Raw genomic sequence first — 24,606 nt, forward strand, 5'->3', positions numbered from 1 at the left:
GATAGATTTAAGGTTTTGTTCTGTCAGTGAGTAGAATGCTGTAGTCATCAGGAACAAGGTTGAGGGGCGGGGGTGGGCGGGATTGTGGCATAGATGTTGGTCAGACAGGTTTCTGTCAGGCCAGAAGGTTGAGATACTGAAAGAGGATCAGGTTTTTTCAGATAGGTTTAGTATTTCACAGCAGATCTTGTGTTGCAGTCAAAAACACAGTATCGACTTCCACAGATCAATATGATCATGCAGGGGGAAGGAAGCAACGCAAGGACGTCTTTGCATGATGTCACGGGTGGGGTCAGAATACTGTATTTACAGATCCAATATAGGGTTTCCTTGGAAGAAAACATTTCTCATATGTTAGAGAAAAACACATATGAGTATACAGTCACTGAGTTAAGGCAGATCAGTCAGGAGCCTGAAAGGACATGTTGGTGACATGCCGCATAGGTGCAGTCACCCAATACTGTGGCATCAGTGAGGTTTCTCATTCCTCCAAGGCGTGTCTGTAGGTCAACATGAACCACTACAAAGTTGTGTACTACAGGGACTGACGAAAGCACCTATGTGCTAGGCAGTATTCCAAGCTCATCATAGCACGAACAGTGTGACCCACTATTGATCAGTTCGAGTACTGCCCCATTTCTGGCAAGTGCTTTAGAACTCCTGTTCCCCACTGCACAGAACTGCAGAGACACACCTAATCTATGATCACACAGGACACATTATTTAATTGCAATCTGTTGATAAGGGTTCAGTATTGAGACTGGGATGCAAATTGTTGAATACTGACATTAACACGAAAACTGACATACTGAGGAAAGCTGCACCTTTACTTGGTGAAATTGTCAATATATGCATGCTCCCTTTTAAAATGATTAAAGCGAGTTGACTGATGTCCGTTTCTGTTTTTTTTTTAAATTATTTGTTACCAGCAGTAATGGCCTTTGTTCTAAGGAAGTCCAGCAGTTTTAACTTGGCTAAGTTGGCTAATCTGCTTCCCAGGTGGGTGGTACACAAGCTGCTTAAGCAGGTAAGTATCCATCACAATGTCATTATGACCACCGTCTCCTCTCTGCCTTTACTGAGCTAGGGGTATTCTAGTGCCATCTCCTCACTGCTGCACCCATGTGAACTCCCTGGCCATAGCACTGCCTCCCTTCTCACCACACCTTTCCTGTAGGCTCACATCTCTTAGCACCCCTGTTGCCAGTCTCAGTATAGCAGGGAGTTCCTTTGCTGATTTTTGGCATTTGGATTGCAATCTAATAGTCACACTTGGTCAAAGTTCACTCTAATGTGGTATGAACATTGACCATACCATGCTTCTATAGGAAATGGTTAGATGCATGCATATACTTTGGAAAACCGGATTTGCTCTCACATACTGGTGATGTACATGCTAAACTCTGCATACTATTGAATGGCAGAGGAAATCCCATTTGTGAAACAGCAGTGAGAGAGCGTGACTCTAGCCTCCGCCAGCCCGTTTTAGCTTTAATACTGCTTTTTACTCATTAAGAATTGAATTTTAAGGGGGGGCGTGGCCAGCTGCGCGATGCAGTAGACGTGTCCTCCCGGAGCTCCCGCGACCGCGGCCCAACATCCTGCTACTTTCGACTATTTGCAGTGCTTGGGGGACCCCCAAGATACCCCCCCCAGTGTCCGACACCCTGGACAGTACCCGGGGCGAATTCCAGCCCGAAACGGTCAAGAACCACGGAGAACGCGGCGAAGAAGAGGAACGCCGAAGCGGCCCTGTGAGGGAAACAAGATGGCCGCCGGAGCGCGCTCTGGGTGAGAGGCGAGTCGTTTCTACACTCCCGGGGCCGGGGGGGACGGAGAGCTCGATGCCGCGAGGGAGGCTCGTGCACCCCTGAGGCGGCCCGCCGGTGAGTGCCCGCTGCTGCTACTGAGGGGCCCCTGCGCGGGACTTGCCCCGAACTGCTCGGGAGACTCCGAACCCGCTGGACCCGATCTCATCCTGTGAAGCCAATACGGCCTTCGGCCACAACTCCTCCCCGAGCAGACATCTTGGAACCTGCTGGTCCGCCGCGCGGGCGGAACTACCCGGTGAGTCCCGCGCCTCCGGGAGGGTCTGCTGGCCTCCCCTCCCCCGAGAGATACTGGCTGACATCGCAGTGGGGTGCGCGGCCAGGCGACGCTTCAGTGACGGTTGGGGGTTTCGGCTGCAAGCGAAGGGGCCACTCGGATCTCTCCTGGCCCCGCCCCCCCCCCCTGGAACTACAAGTATTAAAGATTTAGCACTGGAGGGAAGGATAGACCGAGGGCCGACACCCGACTCTCTACGCCCTTCCCCTCCCCCCCCCTCCGTCCGGCCTGCGCCCCCAGGTGTGGGCAACGCGCATAAACCAGTGCAACCGTCGGGGTTGGCCTGAACCAGTGTGAGAGAAGGCGCCCCGAAAAGCAGGAACCATGGGAAAAGACAAAATTAGAAGGCCAGCCACGCAAAACAGAATCGACCAATATACGGTTCCCCCATCGCAATCTTCTGACACTCCACTGCTGCCGTCGGTCGAAGGGGACTCTACATCGGGGCTTTCCCTAAGGGATGTTATGGCAGCCATAGCGGACTCCCGTTCATCGATGGAGCAGAAGATGGACGGAATTAGTCTCGATGTGTCCCTCCTCCGGCATGACCTGCAGAAATTATCGGCACGCACTGGGGAGGCGGAGCAGCGCATCTCCAACACGGAGGACGGGCTGCAAGCAGTACAACAACAGCTCCAAGGGATCACTGCCAAACTCAAGACTCTGGAAGCCAAAGTCGAGGAGGGAGAGGGCAGATCCAGGCGTAACAATATCCGCATTCTCGGCATCCCCGAGAAAGCAGAGGGCCCCTGTATGGAGCTTTTCTTGGAGCAATGGCTGACAGACCGGTTTGATCAACGATCCTTCTCTAAATTCTTCTCCGTGGAGAGGGCACATCGAATACCCACGGGCAGACCGGTGCCTGGTGCTCCACCGCGAACGGTGATAGCAAAACTACTGAACTACCGGGACCGAGACGCGCTGCTACACCTCGCACGGACCAAGGGCACGACCACATTCAATGGGTCCAAGATCGCCTTCTTCCCGGACTATACTCGAGAGGTCCAGAAAGCGAGGCAGTCCTTTGAGAAGCTGAAACGACAGCTGCAAGCGATGGGAGTCAAATACGGCCTGCTCTTCCCGGCCCAGCTGAAAATATATCACAAGGGCACAACAGTTCACTTTAACGACCCAAGGGAGGCATGGCGCTGGGCAGAACAGCATATAGAAGGGAACTGGTCGATGCCCCGGCCTAACAGGGACAGAAATCCTAGACCACCACCAGCACACCCTCCGGACCCGGGCCAGCCACCCTCACCAAACCAACCGGCGGTGGCCGGAGACTGAACAAGATTGCTGTCACAGCAGGACTTCCCCCCCCCACAAGTGGGAGCCCGCCCGAATTGGTGTAGGAGAAGATGTGGGAAGTACCACAGCACTGCTATAAGTTGTCTATGTTATCAATAATGCGGCCCGCGGGGGCATCTCTTCCGCCCCTCTATCTGTTAATTTGTTCAAATGTTAATAGTATAAGGGTTTGTAAGGCTGTCACCTTACAGTGGGTAAGGATCAGCAATGTTGAGGCGACAGGTACTTCGTGTTGGGGTGGAGTATGGGGTGGGGGTGGGAAAGGAAAGTTTCATTGGGTTTATTGTTATCCCGGGAGCAACGCGTCACTGCCAGCTCCGGAGTTTTGTTGAAGTTGAAGGTCATGGTAATGAGAGGCTACGAATAACTCAGGCAGCACATCACTCAATATTCACGGTACATATTGCAACACACCACTGTAGTCGAGGACGCCCTCCTCGGAATACACCTGATAAACCTCATGTGTGGGTCCTTGAATGGCAACCTTGCAACCCCGGTTGACCCCGACTGAACGTCCCAAGTCCTTCAAGGTGCTCACCTGGAATGTAAATGGGATGGGTTCGGCGATCAAGAGGCGCCTGATCAAACAACTTCTCAGTAGGCACTCCCACGACGTGGCTCTGCTATCCGAAACCCACTTGGCGGGTTCAAATTGCCTATATTTCCAACGTACAAACTATAGAACGGCCTTCCATGCGGGATATACAATGGGATCCAGGGGCACCCTCATCCTCATACATAAACGTGTCCCTTTCACCATCCAAAACCGAGAACAAGACCCGCGGGGCCGCTATGTGATGATCCTAGGTACGCTTTTGAACATAAGGGTTGCCTTCGTCTCGGTGTACTCCCCGCCCGGTCTAGGACGGGAGCTAATGGACGAATTGACTGCCCTCTTAGGCAAACACCAGCCTGATGAGCTATTTCTGGGTGGGGACTTTAATGATGTCATGTACAACTCCGCTGATCGCACACACCTCAGACATCGTAACCCGGACGCCCCCACAAGACTCTTCAATTTTGCCTCTGCCTTGGGCCTGGGTGATGTGTGGCGGGAGTTGCATCCGGATACCAGGGGGTACTCCTTCCATTCTGGTGCCCATGGCTCACTCTCCAGAATTGATTATCTCTTTATCCCGAATGCGGATCTCTATAAAGGTAGTGGCGGCGGAGTTCCTCCCCCGGGGCATCTCAGACCACTCGCCTCTGCTGGTGGAGATCCGTACGAGGGGTGTTTTCCCCCCTAGGACGTGGAGATTGAATACTTACTATTTGGGCTCCCCCGAACTTGTTGATCACCTTACTGAAGTCTCCACTGAGTACTTCGAAATTAACGACAACGGTGAACAGGACCCGGTGGTGATCTGGGAGGCCTATAAGACCGTTCTGCGAGGTGCCTTGATCTCTTGGGTGGCAAATAAAAGACGTGAGAGACTCCGGGAGGTGACAGAGGCAGAGGGTGACCTGGCTCGGTGTGAGAATAAACACACTCTGGACCCATCCCCGCAGACCCAGCTCTCCCTTAAACGAGCCACCGAACGGCTCCGAAACCTCCTACTAGATAATGCTAAACACGCCCATTGGGACTCCAGAGCCAGAATCTATGAGCAAGGAGATAGGGCTGGCCGAATGCTAGCCTGGTTGGAAAGGAGAGATGAGGGACAACGATGTGTGCGAGAGATTGCCAATTCTCGGGGTGAAAGGTTTCAGTCGGACGCAGAGATAGCCGAGGCTTTCGCCCAATTTTATGAAACACTCTATCGGGCTCCAACCTCGCGGCTGGACCCATCCCTCCTAAACGAAATACCACTCCCGGTCCTCTCAGTTCAACAAAGGGCGAGACTAGACTCCGATCTCTCGGAGACCGAGGTGGCAGATGCACTGGCTCAGCTGCAGACCGGGAAAACGCCGGGCCCGAACGGGTTCCCGGTGGAGACATGGCAGAAACTGGGAAGGGTCGACATAACGTCATCTCTCCATAAAATGTTATTGTCAGCCCGGGAGCAAGGTGCTCTCCCGCAGGACCTACGTAAGGCCACCATCGTGGTCATACCCAAACCGAACAAGCCCCAGGAGCACTGTGCCTCTTATAGGCCGATCTCGTTAATTAATGGTGAGGCTAAGATCCTTGCCAAGATCCTGGCCAATAGGCTACAATCTGTGACCGATACCCTGATACATCCGGACCAATGTGGCTTTATGCCACACAAATCGACCCGAATGAACCTGCACCGACTCCATTTAGCACTAGAGAGAGCTCCCGCCATTGACACTTCGCTTGCCCTTTTGGCAATCGACTTTGAGAAAGCTTTCGATTCGGTCCGATGGGATGGCCTCTGGGAGATCACGACACGTATGGGCTTTGGGGTGGAGTTCATGAGATGGGTGAAATTACTGTATACAAATATATTGGCGGAAGTCAAGGTAAACGGGTGGACCTCTCGCTCCTTTCGGCTGGGGCGGGGCACACGGCAGGGGTGTCCCCTCTCTCCCCTTCTCTTCGCCCTGGCGATAGAACCATTAGCCATATGGCTTCGCCAGAGTACATCCTGGATGGGATTCGGATGGCCGGAGGGACATGAGGACCGGATTTCCTTATATGCGGACGACCTCCTGCTATACCTGGGAGACCCCGCCCGAGCTTGCCCTATAGTAACCCAGATTCTTGTCCAATATGGGAGATTTAGCGGTTTAAGGATCAACTGGAAGAAATCTGTTTTCTTCCCAGTGAAAGGTGGGGGACAGCCCGACCCACAGGAATGCCCTTATCAAATAGAACACCTTGGTTTCCGATACCTTGGGATCTGGATCACATCGGACCTAACTGACTACTGCAGACATAACCTCAAGCCAATCCTAGATCGCTTCTCTGCCGATGTACAGCATTGGAAGCTTCTCCCCCTGACCCTCATGGGTAGAGCTGCGCTCTTCAAAATGCTGGCTCTTCCGCGATTTCTCTACGTCCTTCAGAACGCCCCTCTGCAGATCTCGAGGGCTGAATTTGACCGGGTGGATACTCTCCTCAGGGAGCTCCTGTGGGGTGGTGGTCAAGCGCGCATAGCTCTGGCCACACTTCAGAGGTCGGTCTGGGAGGGTGGGATTGGAGTGCCCCGCCTTCAGACCTACTATTGGGCCTCACAATTGGTGGTGGTCAACGACCTACTGCACGGGGATCGGGAACTACCCCACATTAAGGCCGAGGTGGCAACCATGCACGACACCGATCCACTACAGCTATTGTATGACACCCCCCCTAGACCCTCCCCACTAACGATGAGGGCGCAGATCACTACTATTTGGAGGCAAGTGCATAACTTTGTGGGATGGGGGACAAAGATATCAGCGGCGCAACCCCTATGGAGGAATACCAACCTGAAAGAAATGGCGAGGCTCGGACCTTGGCCGTGCTGGGAGAGCGCAGGGATACAAAAGGTGGGAGATGTTCTTAGTGGTGACAACCTTGCCCCGTTTGCCGACCTGCAACACCGGTTTCGACTCCCCGACACTGAAAGATACCACCATATGCAAATGTCCCATGCCCTAAGAGTCCACATAGCGTCAGACGTCAGCATACCGGAGTATTCACCTGTAGAACGTAACATTTTACCTGAATATATTCCCTCCAAATGCACATCCATTCTTTATAACGCCATCACATCCTTTGCGACCCCTGAATTGATTGGCTTAAAGACCAAGTGGGAGGCGGATGTAGGGGACATTGACCCGGAGGACTGGATACGGGTACTGATGCACCCCAGGGAAATTGCTATCTCCACGAGACTCAGGCTAGTGCAACTTAAAATATTACATAGAGTGTATTATCCCAGAACTGCACTGTTTGGGTGGAGACGGGCAACGAATCCAAATTGTCTTAGATGTGGGAGCGAGGAGGGGACCTTTTTCCACATTCTGTGGTCCTGTCCTCGCATCCGATCTTTCTGGGGGGCCTGTTGTAGTGAACTGTCCCGGACACTGTCCACCTCAGTAGAGCTTGACCCGAAAGTCCTAATCCTGGGAGCACCGGGGGAGAATGAACTGAATAAATGGGGAGAACTCTTATTGCACACAGCTGCAGCCCTGATGAAGCGGAACATTGCACAAAAATGGGGGGTCCCCGAACCCCCAACGATGGAGCAGTGGGCACTAGACATGGACACGTGCGCTATGTTTGAGAGACGAGTCTATAGGGCAAGAGGCTGTCCCAACAAAGCCTCTAAAATATGGGAGGCATGGGAGGAGAGAGGGCCTTGAGACACGTGATCCTGAGAAACGTCCTTTTGTTCATTATGTTGTGAATTGTGAATTGCAGATGTGCTCTATGTGAACGGGGATGATATAACACTACTGTTGTATGGGACATGCTGGCCCCACCTGATGTAGCTGCCTCTTTTCTCCTTTCTCCTTTCTTTCTTGTGCCTCTCTTTCGGTTATGGTTTACCATGTCTATGTTATGATTAAATGAAAATAAAATATTTTATCAAAAAAAAGAATTGAATTTTAAAATACTTTATTAGCTTTGACATGATTTTAGAAATGTATTAATAATTTATTGAATTGGAGGTTGTGAGTTTTTTTTGGGCCCTCTCCATTTTAGAAAGGGATCCATTTTAAACAGAACGGTCTGCTTTCTATTTCTTTCTGGCACACCTGTGGCGCATCACCCCTGAAACGTCTTTAATGTGCCAGGGAAGTCACCCGCGCAGGCGATGGGTGCAGCGGGCATGTCTAAAGCAAGCTTAAGGCAAGCCCGTCTGTGCCAGTCTGGGATGCGAATGGGCCCTGGGTTCTGCCAGTTTCGGAAAGGAGCAGGGATAGCCCTTCACTAAAGGAAGTTCTGTACCAGGGTATCCAGTCATCGATAGGGGTGTCACGGTATTAGTTTTATGACGGTGCGATAACCTTCTTGCCAAATGACGGCATATCATGGTTATCGCGGTATAGCAGGTGGAGTTAACTAATCTTAACAAATATTTTCTAAAAGGTCATAAATTGTCAGATTTATCATCACAAACAAAACCAGGCACCCAGGGCCAGAATTGGGCTTTTCAACATACCTTCCACTGAAATGCCACCCCTTGCTTCCACCAAACACACGTGTGAAGAGGAGGAGGGGATTGTGGGGGGAGCCCTGCTGCGACTGGCAAAGCAAACTGAATAGCTTTTCTTAAGTGGTCATTTAGGCTTTTAGCTCCCCCATTGGCTACTGGTGAAGATGAACATGTTGCCATCTTGATAACCTGCATGCCACAGATCAATGGAGGATGATGGTAGTATACGCTTGTGCGCATACGCACACACGCTCTCTTTACTTTACAGCCTTTAGTTTACTTGCGGACCAAAAGGTGTTCAGTAATCACGGACATGCTACCCTTTGGTATGGCAGCAGGGAATACCCACAGAGCTGAGTGAATTTCGCAGTGTGACTTATTATATGTAAATTCAATGATGGAACCAGGGAAATCCCCCATTGTCATATGTTTAGCAAACAATATCCATTATAAATATATAAATCCCAAAGGCGCCATCCCAAAGTAAACCCTTTTCTTTCTTGGCACTGTATTTTTTCTTCCTATTGCTAACATATTGATTTTATGTCAGGCATGTGTGGTTTATGGAATGGCATTAAAAACTGCTCCAACTGAAACTACTTGGCTGACGGCACATCCAACAGTGCAAGACCAAGACTGTGCAGCACTTGCTTACTGCAGCCTTTCCAAATCAGATTGAAAAGCACACTTAATGGTATAAACGGTATACCGGTATAAACAATGTGACGGTTATTATTGTTCAATTAAGTGGTTCACGGTATCTTTAACGGTATACCATTATATCCCTAGTCATCGAATGCCAAAGCATTGAATGCCTTACCATCTAACAAAAAAGTTGAAAAAAAGCATCAATGTTCTAAAGGTAAAGTGTTTATTTTAATTGTATTGGGGTTTTAAAGGTTAAAAAAAAGAGGGTTTGGGGGGATCCCCCTCATTAAAAAAAAAAAAAAAGAAAGTGCATTAGATGCTTTTTTTTCGATGCTTTTTTTTAGATGGTAAGGCATTCGATGCTTTGACATTCGATGCTATGACTATAAACCCTGTACCAGCACAAAGGTGTGCTATGATCAGGCTGCTTTGATGGCCCTGGCCCCTAAGGAGACCAGTTTTCCGACAGGGTTTCAATGTTTCCCTCCTGCAGCATTTGGTGCAGCAGAGATTGTAATCACATCAGGTGAGTAAGCAAATAGGGGTAGTGACCTCAACCTAGCTAATACGAGTAATATGCAGTCATCCACCCTTCTGGGCTTTTTAATTCATGCAAGATCGGCAGTGACACATAGCGATGATATATTCTTACTTTTAGAGGCGTTTTCTCATGATCTACTCTGTTTAACAGAGACCTGGTTCACTCCATCGACGGAGCCTGATATTGTTCAGATGCTTCCTTCCAAGTATGTTATTCTTCGCTCCGACAGGGCCCTCTCCCCCCCCCCCCCAACCCTCCGGGGTAGGTGGGTGTTTAGCACTAATTCATCTATCATCTTTAACCTGTACTGTACTTGCCTTGAGCCATAATCTTCCCTGCAAACTCTTGCTAATCCGGATTCTGCTTTTAATTTTGCACAACTGGTTGCCGTTCTGGCCTTGTTTTACCCTAATTTGCTTATCATGGGAGACTTTAATGTTAAACCTAATAATCCTACGGAAACATATGCAAAAACCTGATTCGTACACTGGCTGATATGGGACTTATTTTGTGTAACCATCTGCCAACGCACCGAAAGGGAAATGTGCTTGATTTTATTTTCTCTTCTGAGAAAGACCTTGTAGCAGTATCTAATCCACTCCCTGTTCTTTGGTCCGATCATTTTGTTCTTCCCTATACCATCTCCTCGCTCGCCTCCATCGGCTGCTTGCCTAACACTCTTTGCCAACAGCGGCACTGGGGGAAGGTATCCCTGACTGCCGCTGCTAAATACCTTGTAAGAAGCACTAGTGATTTTATTGACAAAAAGAAGCAAGATCCCTGCAATGCCCTGTTGAATGCTATGAAAGAGGCAGCAAATGTGTGATATATGATTTGATATTTTATTTATAGCGCGCCCATACACAAGTGTTTCAAAGCGCGATAATTTGCACTGATCAAGGCTAGTAAAACCCAGCCTAAGCCTTCTGCTCCTTGGTTTAAGGCTGAGTTGAGGGCTATGAAGCAAGTATGTCACCAGTTGGAGCGTAAATGGAGATGGGAACATGATTCTGCTTCCAAGCTTATTTATTAGCAGTTTGTATCAGGAAATTATTCCGATTGACAAATCTCAGCATTTTGCTGAGCGGATATCAGCCTCCTGTTCAGCACGTGAACCCTAAAGTAGTGAAAGAGCTCATCTGCGACACCCCCTATTGATCTTCTGCGTTCACAAGCACATTTTATTAGCTCCTTCTTTGATGAAGATTCAGATCATTCGTAAATCTATTACTTTACCAGCAACAGATGGGCCTGAAGGTATGTTCCGGGGGCAGCCCAAAATTAAATAAATATCCCAGGGATAGATCAGCTTGAGCCTGCCACGGACGATATGGTTAGTGCGGCCCTTCAAAAACTGAAGTCGGCCTCTTTGGCCAACTCTATTCCTCTCTGGGTGCTTCAGTCTTTGCCGGCAGAGGCCATTCCACTCTTTACTGCAGCAATGCAGACTTCACTGTCTGTGTTTTGTCCGCAAGGCCTTGAAACATGTACCTGTCTCTCCCTTCTTGAAAAAGCCCCAGTTTGATTGAACTTTGGCATCTATCGGCCAATTTCACTCCTACCATGAGTCATGAAACGTGGAGACTATTGTTACCCCTGAACTTTCACGCAATTTAGAATCCTGAGCCTTTACATTCTTTTCCATCTGGCTTTCGCCCAATGAGGGGTACAGAGTCAGTGATGATTTTGGTCCTGGATGATCTAGTGCGTCTCCAAGACCGCAGGGAGATAGGAGTCTTAATTCTTCTTGACCTCTCTGTGGCTTTTGACACTGTTGATCATGGTATTCTGTTGAAGGGCCTGGCGAGTGCAGGATTTTCTGGTGCACCTCTTGCCTGGTTTTCATCTTTTCTTTCAGAACGCACGCAGACAGTGTCACCATTTCCTTTTCAATAGTCTCCAAGGTCCTTGGTGTGTGAGGTCCCTCAGGGGTCACCTTTGCCCCTGCTACTTTTTCATTTGTACCTATGTCTTTTGGCAGATTTAATTCACGAAAAGAGGGTATGGTTTTATACCTATGCCGATGACACGCAGCTGACTTTTTGGCTAGACACTCCAGAAAGTGACCCCCCCCTTTCTCCATTGAGGAACTGCCTTGCAACAGTGGGGGAAATGGATGGCCAGGAACTTGCTGAAATTGAACAGAGAAAAGGCAGATCATGGCGTCAGCCGTCTCAGAATCGCAGGCAGCTTGGACCAATGATCTGGTTCCCAGTAATGCTGTCTAAAGTCTCAGTATCAAAATCCAGTCTTCTGGCTTCTGGGAGTTACAAATTGCATCATTATGCAATTCTGGTTTTATGAAGCTGAAGATCTTGTGGAAGACGCTGCCATTCTTACCTCCTGTGTCCTGAGCAAAGGTGGTAGCTGCTTGGATTCTCTGGACCATCGACTATAGTAAAGGAATCTATCTTGGCCAACCAGTTTTCTTGATCCAAAGATTGCAGCTTCTTCAGAATGCCACAGCTCGTCTTGCTCTTGGAGCTGGTCAGATGTCTCATTCCCAGGCTCTCTGTTGGCAACTGCACTAGCTTTCTGTGTGTAGCAGTATCCAGTTTAAGATTCTCTGCATCACCCATAGGGCCTTCTATCTGCAAATTAAACAGATTCCTTACATTCCTTATAGGCCCCTGAGCCCGGAGTCGCAGACATTTCGAGTCGCAGACATTTCTGACAGGTTGCCGATTTCGAAGAGCACGGGCGGGAGGTCGAGTGATCTCTACTCTCGAACCTGGTATGTGGAATTCGCTACCAGACTACCTTGGAAGTATGAATGATCATCTATTCTTTTGGAAAGCCTTGAAGACATCTTTTTTTGCTGCATCCCGCTGTTTTTTTTATGTTTTTGTTTAAGAGTGGACCCTTTCATTTGCTGATTTCTAGAGCCTTGATGCCATTGGGCCTTAGTTGGCACTTTATGAATGTTATTACAATACAATGTATGCCTTTTTTACTATTCACATTTCCATAATAAGCATGCTGAATTTGCAGATGTGCATTCTCAATCTAGGCGAGAGAAAATAGTTCAATCATTACATTTGAAACTGTGTTAACTCCAAGGGTGGTTTCAGAAGAAGCATTATAATTTATCAATTTTACAGATAATCGAGCAAATGCACCAGGAAATAATTTTCAACATCCCATTGGGTCACTATTAACTAAATAAAATTAGACCAGCATTGCAAAAATACATTTAGAAGTCAGAGGTAGGTAATTAGGTTAAATGTCGGTATTACTAATGTAGTTAACAGGTTACTTACTTTTGCGCCTACATCTCTGGCCTTATCAAAACACTCCATCGCCAGCATATGGTCAAGGCCAGGGTCCAACCCCATTTCACCAACAATTGTCACACCAGCATCTTCTGCACTGAAATATTTCAAACAGTTTTACTAATACAGCTTTGATACTTTTTTTTAAAAAAAACAATCTTTATTATTTATTCCAAGCAACAACAATCAACAAAACAAATCCAACAGTGCGCATCTCAATTATCAGCATCAAACACAATATCACAAGGTGGTCACTGTTTTCCCCTAACCCTCCCCCCTTAACTCGAGCTTATTCACCCTCTCTTCCCACCTCATGTTCTTCTGAGGGTTCTTCCTCATCTGTGTTTACAGCGGAGTCTTGATTGCCTGGGCGACCTTGGGTGACTCCTTGCAGAGTAGCCACCAGGTGTCTCCAGGTCATTAAGGGTTCCGTTTCCTCCTCCCCTCCCCGGCTGGCTGCTCCATACCATACCACGGTTTCGGCCTCTGCCATTTCTGTAAATCATGCCACCATGCCCCCATTCTGGGTCTGTGGCTTGCCTTCCAGCCCATCGCAATTCTGCGGTTGGCCAGTATGTAGGCCAGGTCCTTCAGCTTGCTCACGTGCCTCAGGTTGCGAGGTATTACAAAGCCCCCCACCATACAGGCCCATACAGATTACACATCTAGCTTAATTTCTTTCTCGACTAGTCAGTGCGTGATTTCGCTCCAAAATTTCCCAATCTCCAGGCATGCCCAGAACATATGCACCATCCCTGCGTTCACCTCCCCACATTTAGGACATGCTTGCGTTCCTGTGGTCTTAAATCTGGCATACTTCTGGGGGGGTCATATTTGCCCTATGAGTTATGTATAGTTGGATCTGCTGCAACCTCGCATTTCTTGACACTTTATGATATCCCTGGGCTCTTGCCCATAGCCCATCATGCATAGACTCCCCTACTTCGTCTTCCCAGTCTCATCTCAACTGTGTCACTTCCTTGCCCACCATAGACATCAGAAGTTGGTAGATTCAGAAGACTTCATGTCCTCCTTCCGACACATCATAGATTGTCTCTACAGCATCATCGGGTTGATTATTCAACACCACTTCTGGCCATGTTTCCTTCACCTTCTGCACCTCTCTGGTATAGATAATATATTGCCCAGGGTGTAGACCGGTTTCTTCTACTAGCTCCTCAAATTTAATTACTTCCCCTTCTTTCCATAGGTCTCCCAATGAGGCTGCACCCACCGGTTCCCAGTGCTTGTGGATTGTCTTGCTTAATTACGCACCTACACCCAGCAATGCCACTAGCGGCGTCTGCAGGGAACATGGAGTCGGGTTATCTATGGCTCGGCACGCTCTACGCCACACCTCCCATCCTAGTTTCACCAACCTAGATCGCTCCCGCACTTCTGATTTGGGTACCTATATTATAACTTTCAGAAAGAACTGGGTACATTCGGCCCTCAGCAGTCTGGATTCTGCTGTGGGGTCCTCTGTCAGCCATTTCGCCACATACAGTAGTTGGCTGGCCACGTAGTAGACTTCAAAGTTGGGCAGTTTAATGCCCCCTTTATCATGTGTATTTTGCAGTTTCCATAAGGCTATCCTATTCCTGGTGTTATGCCAGATAAAGCCTCTACACAGGCTTTGTAATTTGCCAAACAAGCGCCTGGGTATCACAGAGGATGTTCACAAAAGAGTGTAATAGCCTGGGCAGCGCGACCATCTTCAACAGTGCCACCCTCCCTATCAAAGCCAGGGGGGAGTTTTGTCCAGAATTTCATGCTATTCTCCAAGTGTGTTATTGCCCTTTCCATGTTATGTTCATCCTCCACTTTGTGATAAATATCCACCCCAGGTATCTAAAGGACCTAATCTCCCAGCGTATCTGCAATACTGGTAAGTTCTCATGTGGGATCCCTCTATATCATTCCAGTGGGAACAGGCTAGATTTTGTGGGGTTAACTGCAATCCCAGAGAGCAACGCAAATCGCTCCATCACCTCCAGGATGTATTGCAGATTTTCTTCTGGATATCGCAGGTATAACAGTATGTCATCGGCATACAGTGATATGAGATGGGGTCCCCCCCTTTGTATAAATCCCCACCGTTTCGTATTGTCTCGGGTATATTGCAAGAGGTTCTAATCTGAGGATATACAGCATCAGGGACGAGGGGCACCCTTGTCTGGTGCCCCTACTGAACTGCCATTTGTCTGAAATGTTTGCTCCCATCTTAACCCTGGCTATTGGGGAGCTATACAGCAATTTAACCCATTTCAGGTACCCAGGCCCTATTCCATATTCTTTCAGAGCTGCCATCAGCAAGGGCCATCTGACTGACTCAAAGGCTTTCACCGCATCTAGTGACGCGATTACTGCGTCTTGTATATCACCTTCTGATTGCTCTATGATATGGTGGAGCCGTCTAAGATTGTCAGATATACTTCTATGCGGCACATATCCAGTCTGATCAGGGTGTATAAGTTTGCCTATAACCTGCCTCAGTCTGTTTGCTAGCGTCGCTGTAAGAATCTTGCTATCTTGGTTTACCATGGATAGTGGTCTGTATGACCCGCAGTCCTTGCTAGGTTTGTTGGGTTTAAGGAGCGGGATAATAATTGCCTCTCTAAGGGATTCCGGCAGCCTCCCTGTCCCCCATGCCTCGTTCAGCATATCTAACAGCGGAGGGGAGCACCTCCGACCCGTATGTCTTATAAAACTCACCAGGGAGTCCATCAGCCCCCAGGGCTTTACAGGTAGGCAGTTGCTTAACTACCGCTTCTAGTTCACCCAACGTGAGTGGGGCATTTAGGTTTTCTCTCTCTACTACACTCAGCTTCGGCAAACCTATATCCTCTAGTGTCTCCATGATCTCACTCCATTCCCCTCCTGCATTGTGTCCATACAATTGTTGGTAGAACTCAAGGAACCCTGTATTCACTCACTCTTGGGTGTCTAGTATCTGGCCGTTCTTCCCCTTTATTGCCCTAATGGCTGGTCTAGGCGCCTCCTTTTCATATAGCCATTAACTAACAGTCTCCCTGGCTTGTCTCCACCCGCATGTTGTCTTTCTGTATATTTCTTATAATTTAGATTACTTAGCCTCTCCCATTGTCCCTCACATACCCGTTGTAGTTTACTTATGGTTTCGGCCATCTTCGGGGAGCTGTCTCCCTTATGTGTGATTGCCTCTAGTTCCCTTTCAGCTTTCTGTAGTTCTTGGGTTATTTTGCCCTGCTGCCCTTTGGATTTTTATATGGCCGCTCCTCTCACCACCACTTCAAACGCCTTCCACAGAATGCCTGCCAAGTCTACACTTGCAGTGTTTTTCTCAAAATATTCCAGAATGTCCTAAGGTCTTCCCTAAACACAGCGTCTTTTAACGCCTCACCCCTGGGCCGCCATGTAGGGATCTTCGCTCTGGGGGAGGGGGGGTAAGTATTGCCATGCTAGCATCAGTGGGGAATGGTCCAAAAGGACCCTCGCTTTGTATTCTGCCAGCTCTATCTCTCCAGTTATCTCTGTAGAAACCAACATGTAGTCCAGTCTAGTGTTCAAGTTTTGTGGAGCCGCGTAGTGTGAATAGTGTCTAACTTGTGGGTGGCACAACCTCCATATGTCTTCTACTTGAAATTCGCCTTGGTTATGATAGTTCCGCAAAGTTTTGGCTGCCGGGGTGGGTTTACTTTGTTTAGCATCCGATCTGTCCATCCCCGGGTCTAGCGTGCAATTGAAGTCCCACCCCCACATAACTATCCCCCCCCCAAATACGGGCTGACTTTACCATACAGGGTCTTGAAATAGGCTACAGTATTTTCAATCAGTCCCTTTATCGCTACCATCCTCCCATCTGGGTCCACTGCGGACCGTACTAGCTGAAAGGGTACATGCAGAGCGATCCAGGTAATTACTCCCCTAGCGTATGCCGAGTATGCTGCCCCAATAGTAGTGCCTTTCCATTTCTCCCGTATTACCTCTTGTTTTTCTTTCGTTAGATGGGTTTCCTGTAGTAGGGCTATGTCAATTTTTTGCCTCCTCAGATACATTATCTTGTTCCTCTTTAAAGATAATTGTTGAGCCCTCTGACATTCCAAGTTATTATCTTAAGGTCTCCCATTTTCAGCCGTATCTTTTCCCACCTCTATCCCCCCTTGTCCTTCGTGTCCCGTGCCAAAGCACATGGGTGTAAGCCTGTTTCCCAGCTATTTCCGCTACAAACTCCAACTCCCCACCCTCCCTCCCATTCCCAACTGTTCCCTACCTAAAATCACTGCACACCCTCCAAATCCCCTCCCATCCCCCCTCCTTTCCCGTTCCCGACTGTTGCCCAGCTCCATCCCTGGATCTCAGGCTACCCCGCATCTAGCCCTTTTCTGGTCTGCGCCAGTACTCTGTCCACAGTAGGGGGGGTGGGTGCCGCCCTATTGGTGGCCCGACTAATCTAACTACAGGGGGTGAAACCGCCTTTCCCTTGTATCTCCTGAATTGAAGTCTAGGTAAACTACTCTAATATATACAAGACTTTGCCCTCGTGTATATTCAAGTTCAAATAGTCAACATGACGAGCGCTCATAGTAGTCATTACAATCACGTAGTTAGAGCGCCTTCTCACTACTCGGCATTATCCAGCCTCTATATCCTTATCAGGGCTACTTCCCAAAATGTATCCGGGCTATCAACATAGAGACGTAGTTTCACTTATCCTGTCTCTTGCAAGCCAGGTTGTCCGTTTCCTCCAGGCAGCCTTACGCATCTAGCCAACCCGGTGCTTCCTCTGGTGTCTCGAAGAAGAAAGCCCTGCCTTTGTGCAGGATTTTGAGTTTTGCAGCGTACAAGAGCATGTATTTGAAGCCAGCTTTCTTCAATCTTCTTTTCACGGCCACGTAGTTGAGAGGTTGTCTCTGTACTAGCATGGTGTAGTCTGAATATGTCGTGACAGTAGCTGACGCTCTATGGATCGTTCCACCCTTCTGAAAATATTCCAGGATTTTCTTTCTATCTTTGTAGTTTAAAATTTTAGCTATGATCACTCTGGGAGGGGCTCCGGTTGAGGTTTTCTGGTCTGGGCTCTGTGTGCTCTTTTGATTGACAACCCCTGAGTGAGCACCCCAGCACCTATCTTCTGTATCAACATGTTTTCTACCTTAATTCGTCGGGTCTGGTCCCTCTTCTCCTTCCGGTAGGCCCACAACTTGGATGTTGTTGCGTCTTGCCTGTCCTTCCGCTTGTTCTGCTCTGTTTTCCAGGTGGCGCACCTGTTCTAACATGTGAATCTCTTTGGCATTGTTCGTGCTGACCTCCGTATTGGTTTTTACTGCACCTTCCAGGATGCTCGTGCACTCCGCCAGTGCTCTTACGTCCTGTCTAAGGAGGTTGACATCCACACTTATTGTGTCAATCTTAAATTCCAGCGCGGTTTTCAGGTCCGCCATGGCTGCATCCAATTTGCTCCCCCATGAGGATCTCAGCTCTGTTATTGCGTCCAGGATCAAATAATCAGTACTCAAGGGGGCTGCTGTCTTCTGTGCGTCTTCCCTTTCTCGCGTGGATGTGTTCGGTGACTGTGGTGGTGGTTTGATAAAAACGTCCATGGTGATTTGCTTCACTTTGGCTTTACCGCCTTTTTGCGCCATACTGCCCACTGGGTGTCAGACTCAGCTTCCTGTGGCCCCGGTCCATTTCTGTGTCCTTCCAGGGGTTCGCTTAATGCTGTTCAAGCCACTGGTGTAGCCATCTACTCAGCTTCTGCCGTTGCCTGTGTCTAGGGCAGCTTGTATCTCTGTGGCTACGAGTCCGTGTTGACTTACAGCTTTGATGCTTATTGCTAGTAAACTTGCCCAATTGAAACAAATGTATTTTAGGGAGCAGCCATTTAGCCCAGGTAAACCATAATTGTACACCTTTACATTTAATTTGACTTTGGGAAATGGCCATCACCACAGAAGGATTTTGCATCAATATAATTTATTCTCTGCAGACTGGCAGCAAGATACACCCCACCCCCCCCATTATTGTCATGGTGACCAGTATGCTCCTTAAAAGTAAACACCTGTGGAGGCCAAGTTAATAAGGTTTAAGTTACTTTGCTTTAACTATTGTTCTCCAGCATGGGTCTGGCATGGATTCACATGCATATTAATATTCCCCGTCATCAGGCTGGGAATCCTGGGTTAAATAAAAAACTGTCGCACTTTCACTTTAAAACTGTATTTCTCCTTTAAATCAATAACTGTCCTCTGGGTCATGGATAGTCCTCTTCCTAAGCCCCGGCTCTGGCAGCCACCTTCAGATTTGGTAAGCACGTAAAGTGGCAGTATGACCAAGAAGAGCCGCAGAGGGGGCGGAGGGAGGGTTCACATGTGCATCCATGCCAGACCCATGCTGGAGAACAATAGTTACAGGTAGGTAACTTAAACCTTCTCCAGCATGGGGTCTGGCAAGGATTCACATGCTCATTAATAATCAATACACAGCAGTACACATTACACAACCACAGCACGTGGCAAGGCACAACAGAAGCAATTAACACTTACCCCTGGAACATACTCATCTCAAGCAAACGGGTTGCGTAGCGCTGCCGGACAGACTCGTAACGCCTCCTTGGAATCCCTGTCGACGCAGTAGAACCATGTGAAGGTATGCCTGACCTCCACATCACAGTCCTGCAGATGACAAGCAGGATCACATCAGAAAGGAACGCTGTCGTCGCAGCAATCGCTCTAGTGGAGTGGGCTCTCTGACAGCCCAGCAGAGGACGGTTAGCCAGCCAATGACAGTGCATGATGCAGCCGGAGAGCCATCTTGAGATCGGAGTCTTGGACAAAGTTTTCTCATGATTCATAGGTCCAAAGTTCACAAATAATGGAGAAGTCTTCCGAAAACTCTTAGTGCGTGCCACATAGAATTTCAAGGCACAAGCAACGTCCACCGAATGCAAGGTCCTCTCTGCCATTGACGAAGGGTTCAGGATGAAAGCAGGCAACAACAAAGGCTTGGTGAGGTGGAATTCGGGCAGGACCTTCGGCATGAATGTGGGGTGCACAGGCAGCTCCACCCTTGATTCGTTTGAAAGTCAGATACGGCTGCTTGGAGGACAGGACCTAGATCTCACTCACTCATCTGGCCAAGGTGATGGCCACAAGGAACGCCGTCTTCGACAGAACTTGAGTGTCCACTGGCAGCGCATAACCTCCAAACTCTAATGCTGCAGGAGCCATGCCTTCAAGTTAAAAGATCCTGGGTCGTGGTGAAGGATTGCACCTTTCTTCCTGGTGAGCATATCCGGAAGTACCAGCGGCTTGACTGGAGGAGTCACTGACAGGCTGAGTAGGTCCGGATTCCAAATCTGCCTCAGCTACGCCGGGTTGATGGGTTTCATCTTGCACCAACACTGTCCGAGTCTGTTGATCACATGTAGCAGGAGAGGAAATGGGGGAGGGAAGCATACACAAACAGACCTTCCCAAGGGAAGTAGAATGTGTCCCCCATGCTCCTCGGTTGGTGGAATCTGCTAGCAAACGGCTGCCATTTTGAGTTTGCCACTATGGCAAAAAGGTTGATCAGAGTTCTGCCCCATTTGACAGACAGACAGTCCATCTGATCCTGATGAAGTTCCCACTCATGGCAGCAGCGCAGATCCCTGAGGGAGTCGGCAATGGTGTTCTTGATGCATGCCAGGTGGAACAAGACGAGAAACATCCCCTGTCTGATGGCCCAATGCCACAAGCCCCGAGCTTCCTGGGAGAATGCTGGGGATCAAGTGCCCCCTTGCTTCCTGATGTAGATCATGGTGGTGGTGTTGTCTGTGAAGATCCTCACACCTTGCCTCTCTGACGGTAGACAATACTCGAGGACCCAGAACACTGCCCGTAGTTCCAGGATGTTGATGTGCAGATCCTTCTCCTCCGAAATCCACAGACCTCTGGCGTGTAGTCGTCCGGTGTGAGCACCCCAACCTTCCATAGAGGCGTCCATGGTGACCATCTCCTGGTATGGCGGGGTTTGAAATCCCGTCCCCTGGGCAATGTGGGTGCGTACTGCCCACCACTCTATTGCCCGCCGGAATTCCTCGTTGAGGGGGATCTTGTCCGCAAAACTCCCAGACACTTGTATCCAACGTGCATCTAAGAATTCCTGTAGGGGTCGCATTTGCAACCTGCAGAGACAGACTAGGTTGCTGCAGGACGAAATCCTGCCTAGCAATAACTTGATGGCCCGAACCGTGGCTGTCTTCGCGGATGACAGTTGCTGCCCCTTCCCTTTAATGGCCGCTAGTCTTTTCTCCGCGGGGGGTGCCAGACAAGCCACTGTGTTGAGTCTGGCGCAGAGGAACAGTGCGTTCTACGATGGCGTTAAGCAGGATTTCGGATAGTTTACGGGGAACCCCAGCTCCATCAGTATCTGGATGGTCTCCTTGTGCTTGTAGGCCAGTGCCCGGGAGCGGGCGCGTATCAGCCAATCATCCAGGTATGGGTATAAGTGTATGCCCTGCAGACGTAGGTGGGCCACCACCGGGGCTAGGCATTTTGTGAACACCCTTGGGGTCAACTTTAAAACGAACAGTAGGGCCTTGAACTGGTAGTGTTGGTCCTGTAACATGAACCGTAGAAGTATGCATTGACCAACGTCAGGAAATCCCCTTCTTCCAGTTGGCCGAGCATGTGCTGCAACGTGACCGTCTTGAATTTTTGGGACTTCAGGATGGTCTCCAACCCCCTTGTCTTCTTTCTGACCCTGGAGCCGTTGGGAAACGAGCTGTATAGCCCCTTTCCATTATATAGCTTGCACTTCTAGGAGCTGAGGGATGTGCTGCTCCCGACGGGGAACTGGTGGAATGCGAGGACACCTGCATTGAAACTACAAGGTGTGTCCCTGAGCGAGAGCGTCCAGCACCCATCTGTCGGTGGTGATCATCTTCCATGCGTTGAGGAACCTTGTCGGCCGGCTTCCCACTGGGGTGCACAAGTGGGGTCCCGATGTATTGGCCGGTTCAGGCTTGCTTGGGCACCGGCGCCCTGCACTGTGGGTGACAGTGACGCTGACCACTACCGTAGGCCTGGGAGAGACCCCTGTAGGCTTCCGGGGTGGAGGGTCAGTGAGGTTGCCTGTATGATGTGGAGTATCCCTTGGATGATCTGCTCAACTTTCTCCTGGAGGAGCCAAAAAACAAGCAATGCTGCTGCAGGGTGCCAAGGGAACGCGCTGTCTCAGTGTCCGTCTTTATGGCTTGAAGGGATTTGTCGACTGCCTTCTCGAAAAGGGTTTGCGCCTCTGAAAGGCATGTCCAGCACCTTTGCATGAACGTCATGGCGAAAGTTAGTGGCCTTCAACCATCGCTGCCTACAAAGGCAACCACTGTTTCCCCATCTGTCGGAAGCCTGTGTCGGCGATGTCCACTGACACTATAAAGGCATGATCTGACGCCACCTCGCCTTCCTGGAAGAGGGCGAGAGCCTTGGTTTTCTTGTTGTCGGGAAGGAATTCCAGGATAGGTCCCAGCTTGTACCAGAGCTCCAGGTCGCATCGAGACAATATAGCCAGAGGATGCTGCCGTGTAGATGACTTGCTTCCCAGGGCATCCATGTTCTTCCCCTCGTTGTCCAGGGAGACCGAAGATGCGGAGGCCAGGTTGGCTGAATGTTTTCTTGCGGCGGCCGACACTACCGAGCCCGGCGATGGTTGTGACCTCAAGCCCTTGGGTGTGGAGTCCGGTACCCTGTATTTCTTCTCCAGGCTATCCTCACAAATGTCGTCCAAAAAGGGTACCAACATGGTCATCTTCCTCTTGAACTCTCGTCACTGGTATTGCAAGCCCTCCTTTTTGGTTTCCTTGTGCACCAGTTGGAACAGCTCGGAGGCCCTGGAGATTAAGTGCAATGATTCTACCTCGTCTGGTGGAGGGCCTCTATGAGGAGCGTCCAGGTGCGGTGATTCGTTGTCCACCGGGACAAAGTCCTCCTCTTTGACAGTTCCCGTGGCCGTTGTGGTTGTGTCCGTGTGTGTATCCAGGTCCACTGGTGGAATTGGGTCCCGACGTGGGGGAGGAGGCAGATGAGGTGGTGTTGGGAGACACTTCCTCTTCTAACGTGGCGGCTGGTCAGGGGCCTGCGGTACAACAGTTGCCGGTGCTGGAGGCAACCTTTGCTGGATCTCTGTCACTAGGGTGTGGAGAGTTGACAAGATGTCCATGGATATGTATGTCCCTCGGCTTGGGAGTGAATGATGGAGTGCTAGGCCCTGCACGGCCTTCCACCTTGTGGCTGTATGGACGGACGCCTGGTCGTTCTCCGTGGAGCAGATGTCCATTGGCTGATCGTATGGAACCTTGGAGGGCTGGTTTGGGTCCCCCCCCCTTCTGAGGGCTGTGTACTGGGATATTAACTGCTGCAGCAGCGGCTGTGTGGTGCCTGGGAGGTAGGGATACTCTCTGCGCTGTAGGGACCACCCTCGCCGGGTCGGTACCTCCCGCCATAGTGGTCGTCGCAGAGGATGTCGACGAAGCGGTCAAATGGGTCTTTTGCTGTACCGGGTGAGGCTTCTGTGAGGCCTTCTTCTCTTCCTCCGTCCTTGGTTTCTCTGATTTGTCCCATAACAACCATGGAGGACTTCCTCTTTTAGGAACCCATTGGCAGGCTAGCTGAGGTGGTGGTAGGCGATCGCAGTCTATCCGACCTGGGACCTGCATCAGCGGTGAACCCAGCGGAATCAGCCTTGCGGTTCTTGGCCTTGTCTTGGACCCCCATGGATGGGGCGTCCTGAAAGGACTTCGACCTCCTCTTGGAGGGAGACAGCTCCTCTGACTGACCAGTCCTGTGTGAGGCATGACCCTGCTCGGAGGAGGGGTCAGGGGCCTTGCTCGGCTTGAGCCATGCCGCCAGCCTGCTATACCTGTCTTTTTTCATTTTCTTCGAGAAGCCCAGGCATATCTCGCATCCCGGTTGTGGTCCGGGTGCAGGCAGTAAAGACACTTTTGATGTTCGTCCTGCGTGAAGAAATTCCTTAGCCCGCATTGGGCACAGGGCCTGAAGAGGGTCCTTCCCTCCTTTTTCTCCTCAGTCTTGGTCAGAGGACACAAAGTAGGCCCAAGTCGGCCTTCCAGAAACTTCAACGAACAACGGCCATTGAGGGGCACGTAACTTCACAGAGAATTAATCCCTGTTGCCGCCGATGTAGATAGGAGCACCGTTAATAAACTTTGAAAAAAGTACAAAATAGCTTAGAGAGCAACTCGAGGACTCCCAACACTGAAGCGTGCAGTAAAAATCTGAAGATGGATGCCAGAGGCGGGGCTTAGAGCGAGGAATGTCATTGGTGGGGGCAGGATGACCCAGAGGACAGTTATTGGTTTAGAGGAGAAATACAGTTTTAAAATGAAAGTGAAACTCTTCTTTTTTTTTAATCAATGATTCCCAGCCTGACAATGGGGAATATTCATGAGCATGTGAATCTATGCCAGACCCCTTGCTGGAGAAATGTAACCAACACTTATTCACTATAGACCCACATTGTGGCACAACCTGTATTCATTCTACAAGTTCAATGGTTAGAGGGTTTTCCCCGACATAAAAGACTCATAGCAGCGGTTTGTATAGTCAAGTGTAATGAAATGATGCTGCAAGAAATGAAGATAACATTTTAGGATTCAACACAAAAAACAAATGTACAATGCATTGCTGTGTATTTTCTTCACAAT

The 24,606-nt window shown here is 49.5% G+C and overlaps 1 protein-coding gene across 1 annotated transcript in view; it reads right to left on the reverse strand.

Moving 5' to 3' along the window:
* AASS (aminoadipate-semialdehyde synthase) overlaps positions 1-24,606 on the reverse strand; it is a 950,357-nt gene that overhangs the window by 210,527 nt on the left and 715,224 nt on the right. Inside the window, exon 17 of the mRNA XM_069629092.1 lies at positions 12,912-13,020. Within this exon, the coding sequence (XP_069485193.1) occupies positions 12,912-13,020 (109 nt within the window). The remainder of the gene's footprint in view (positions 1-12,911; positions 13,021-24,606) is intronic.

The sequence above is a fragment of the Ambystoma mexicanum genome, chromosome 12 (genome assembly GCF_040938575.1).
Source record: "Ambystoma mexicanum isolate Mex_15411 chromosome 12, UKY_AmexF1_1, whole genome shotgun sequence".
Taxonomy (NCBI): domain Eukaryota; kingdom Metazoa; phylum Chordata; class Amphibia; order Caudata; family Ambystomatidae; genus Ambystoma; species Ambystoma mexicanum.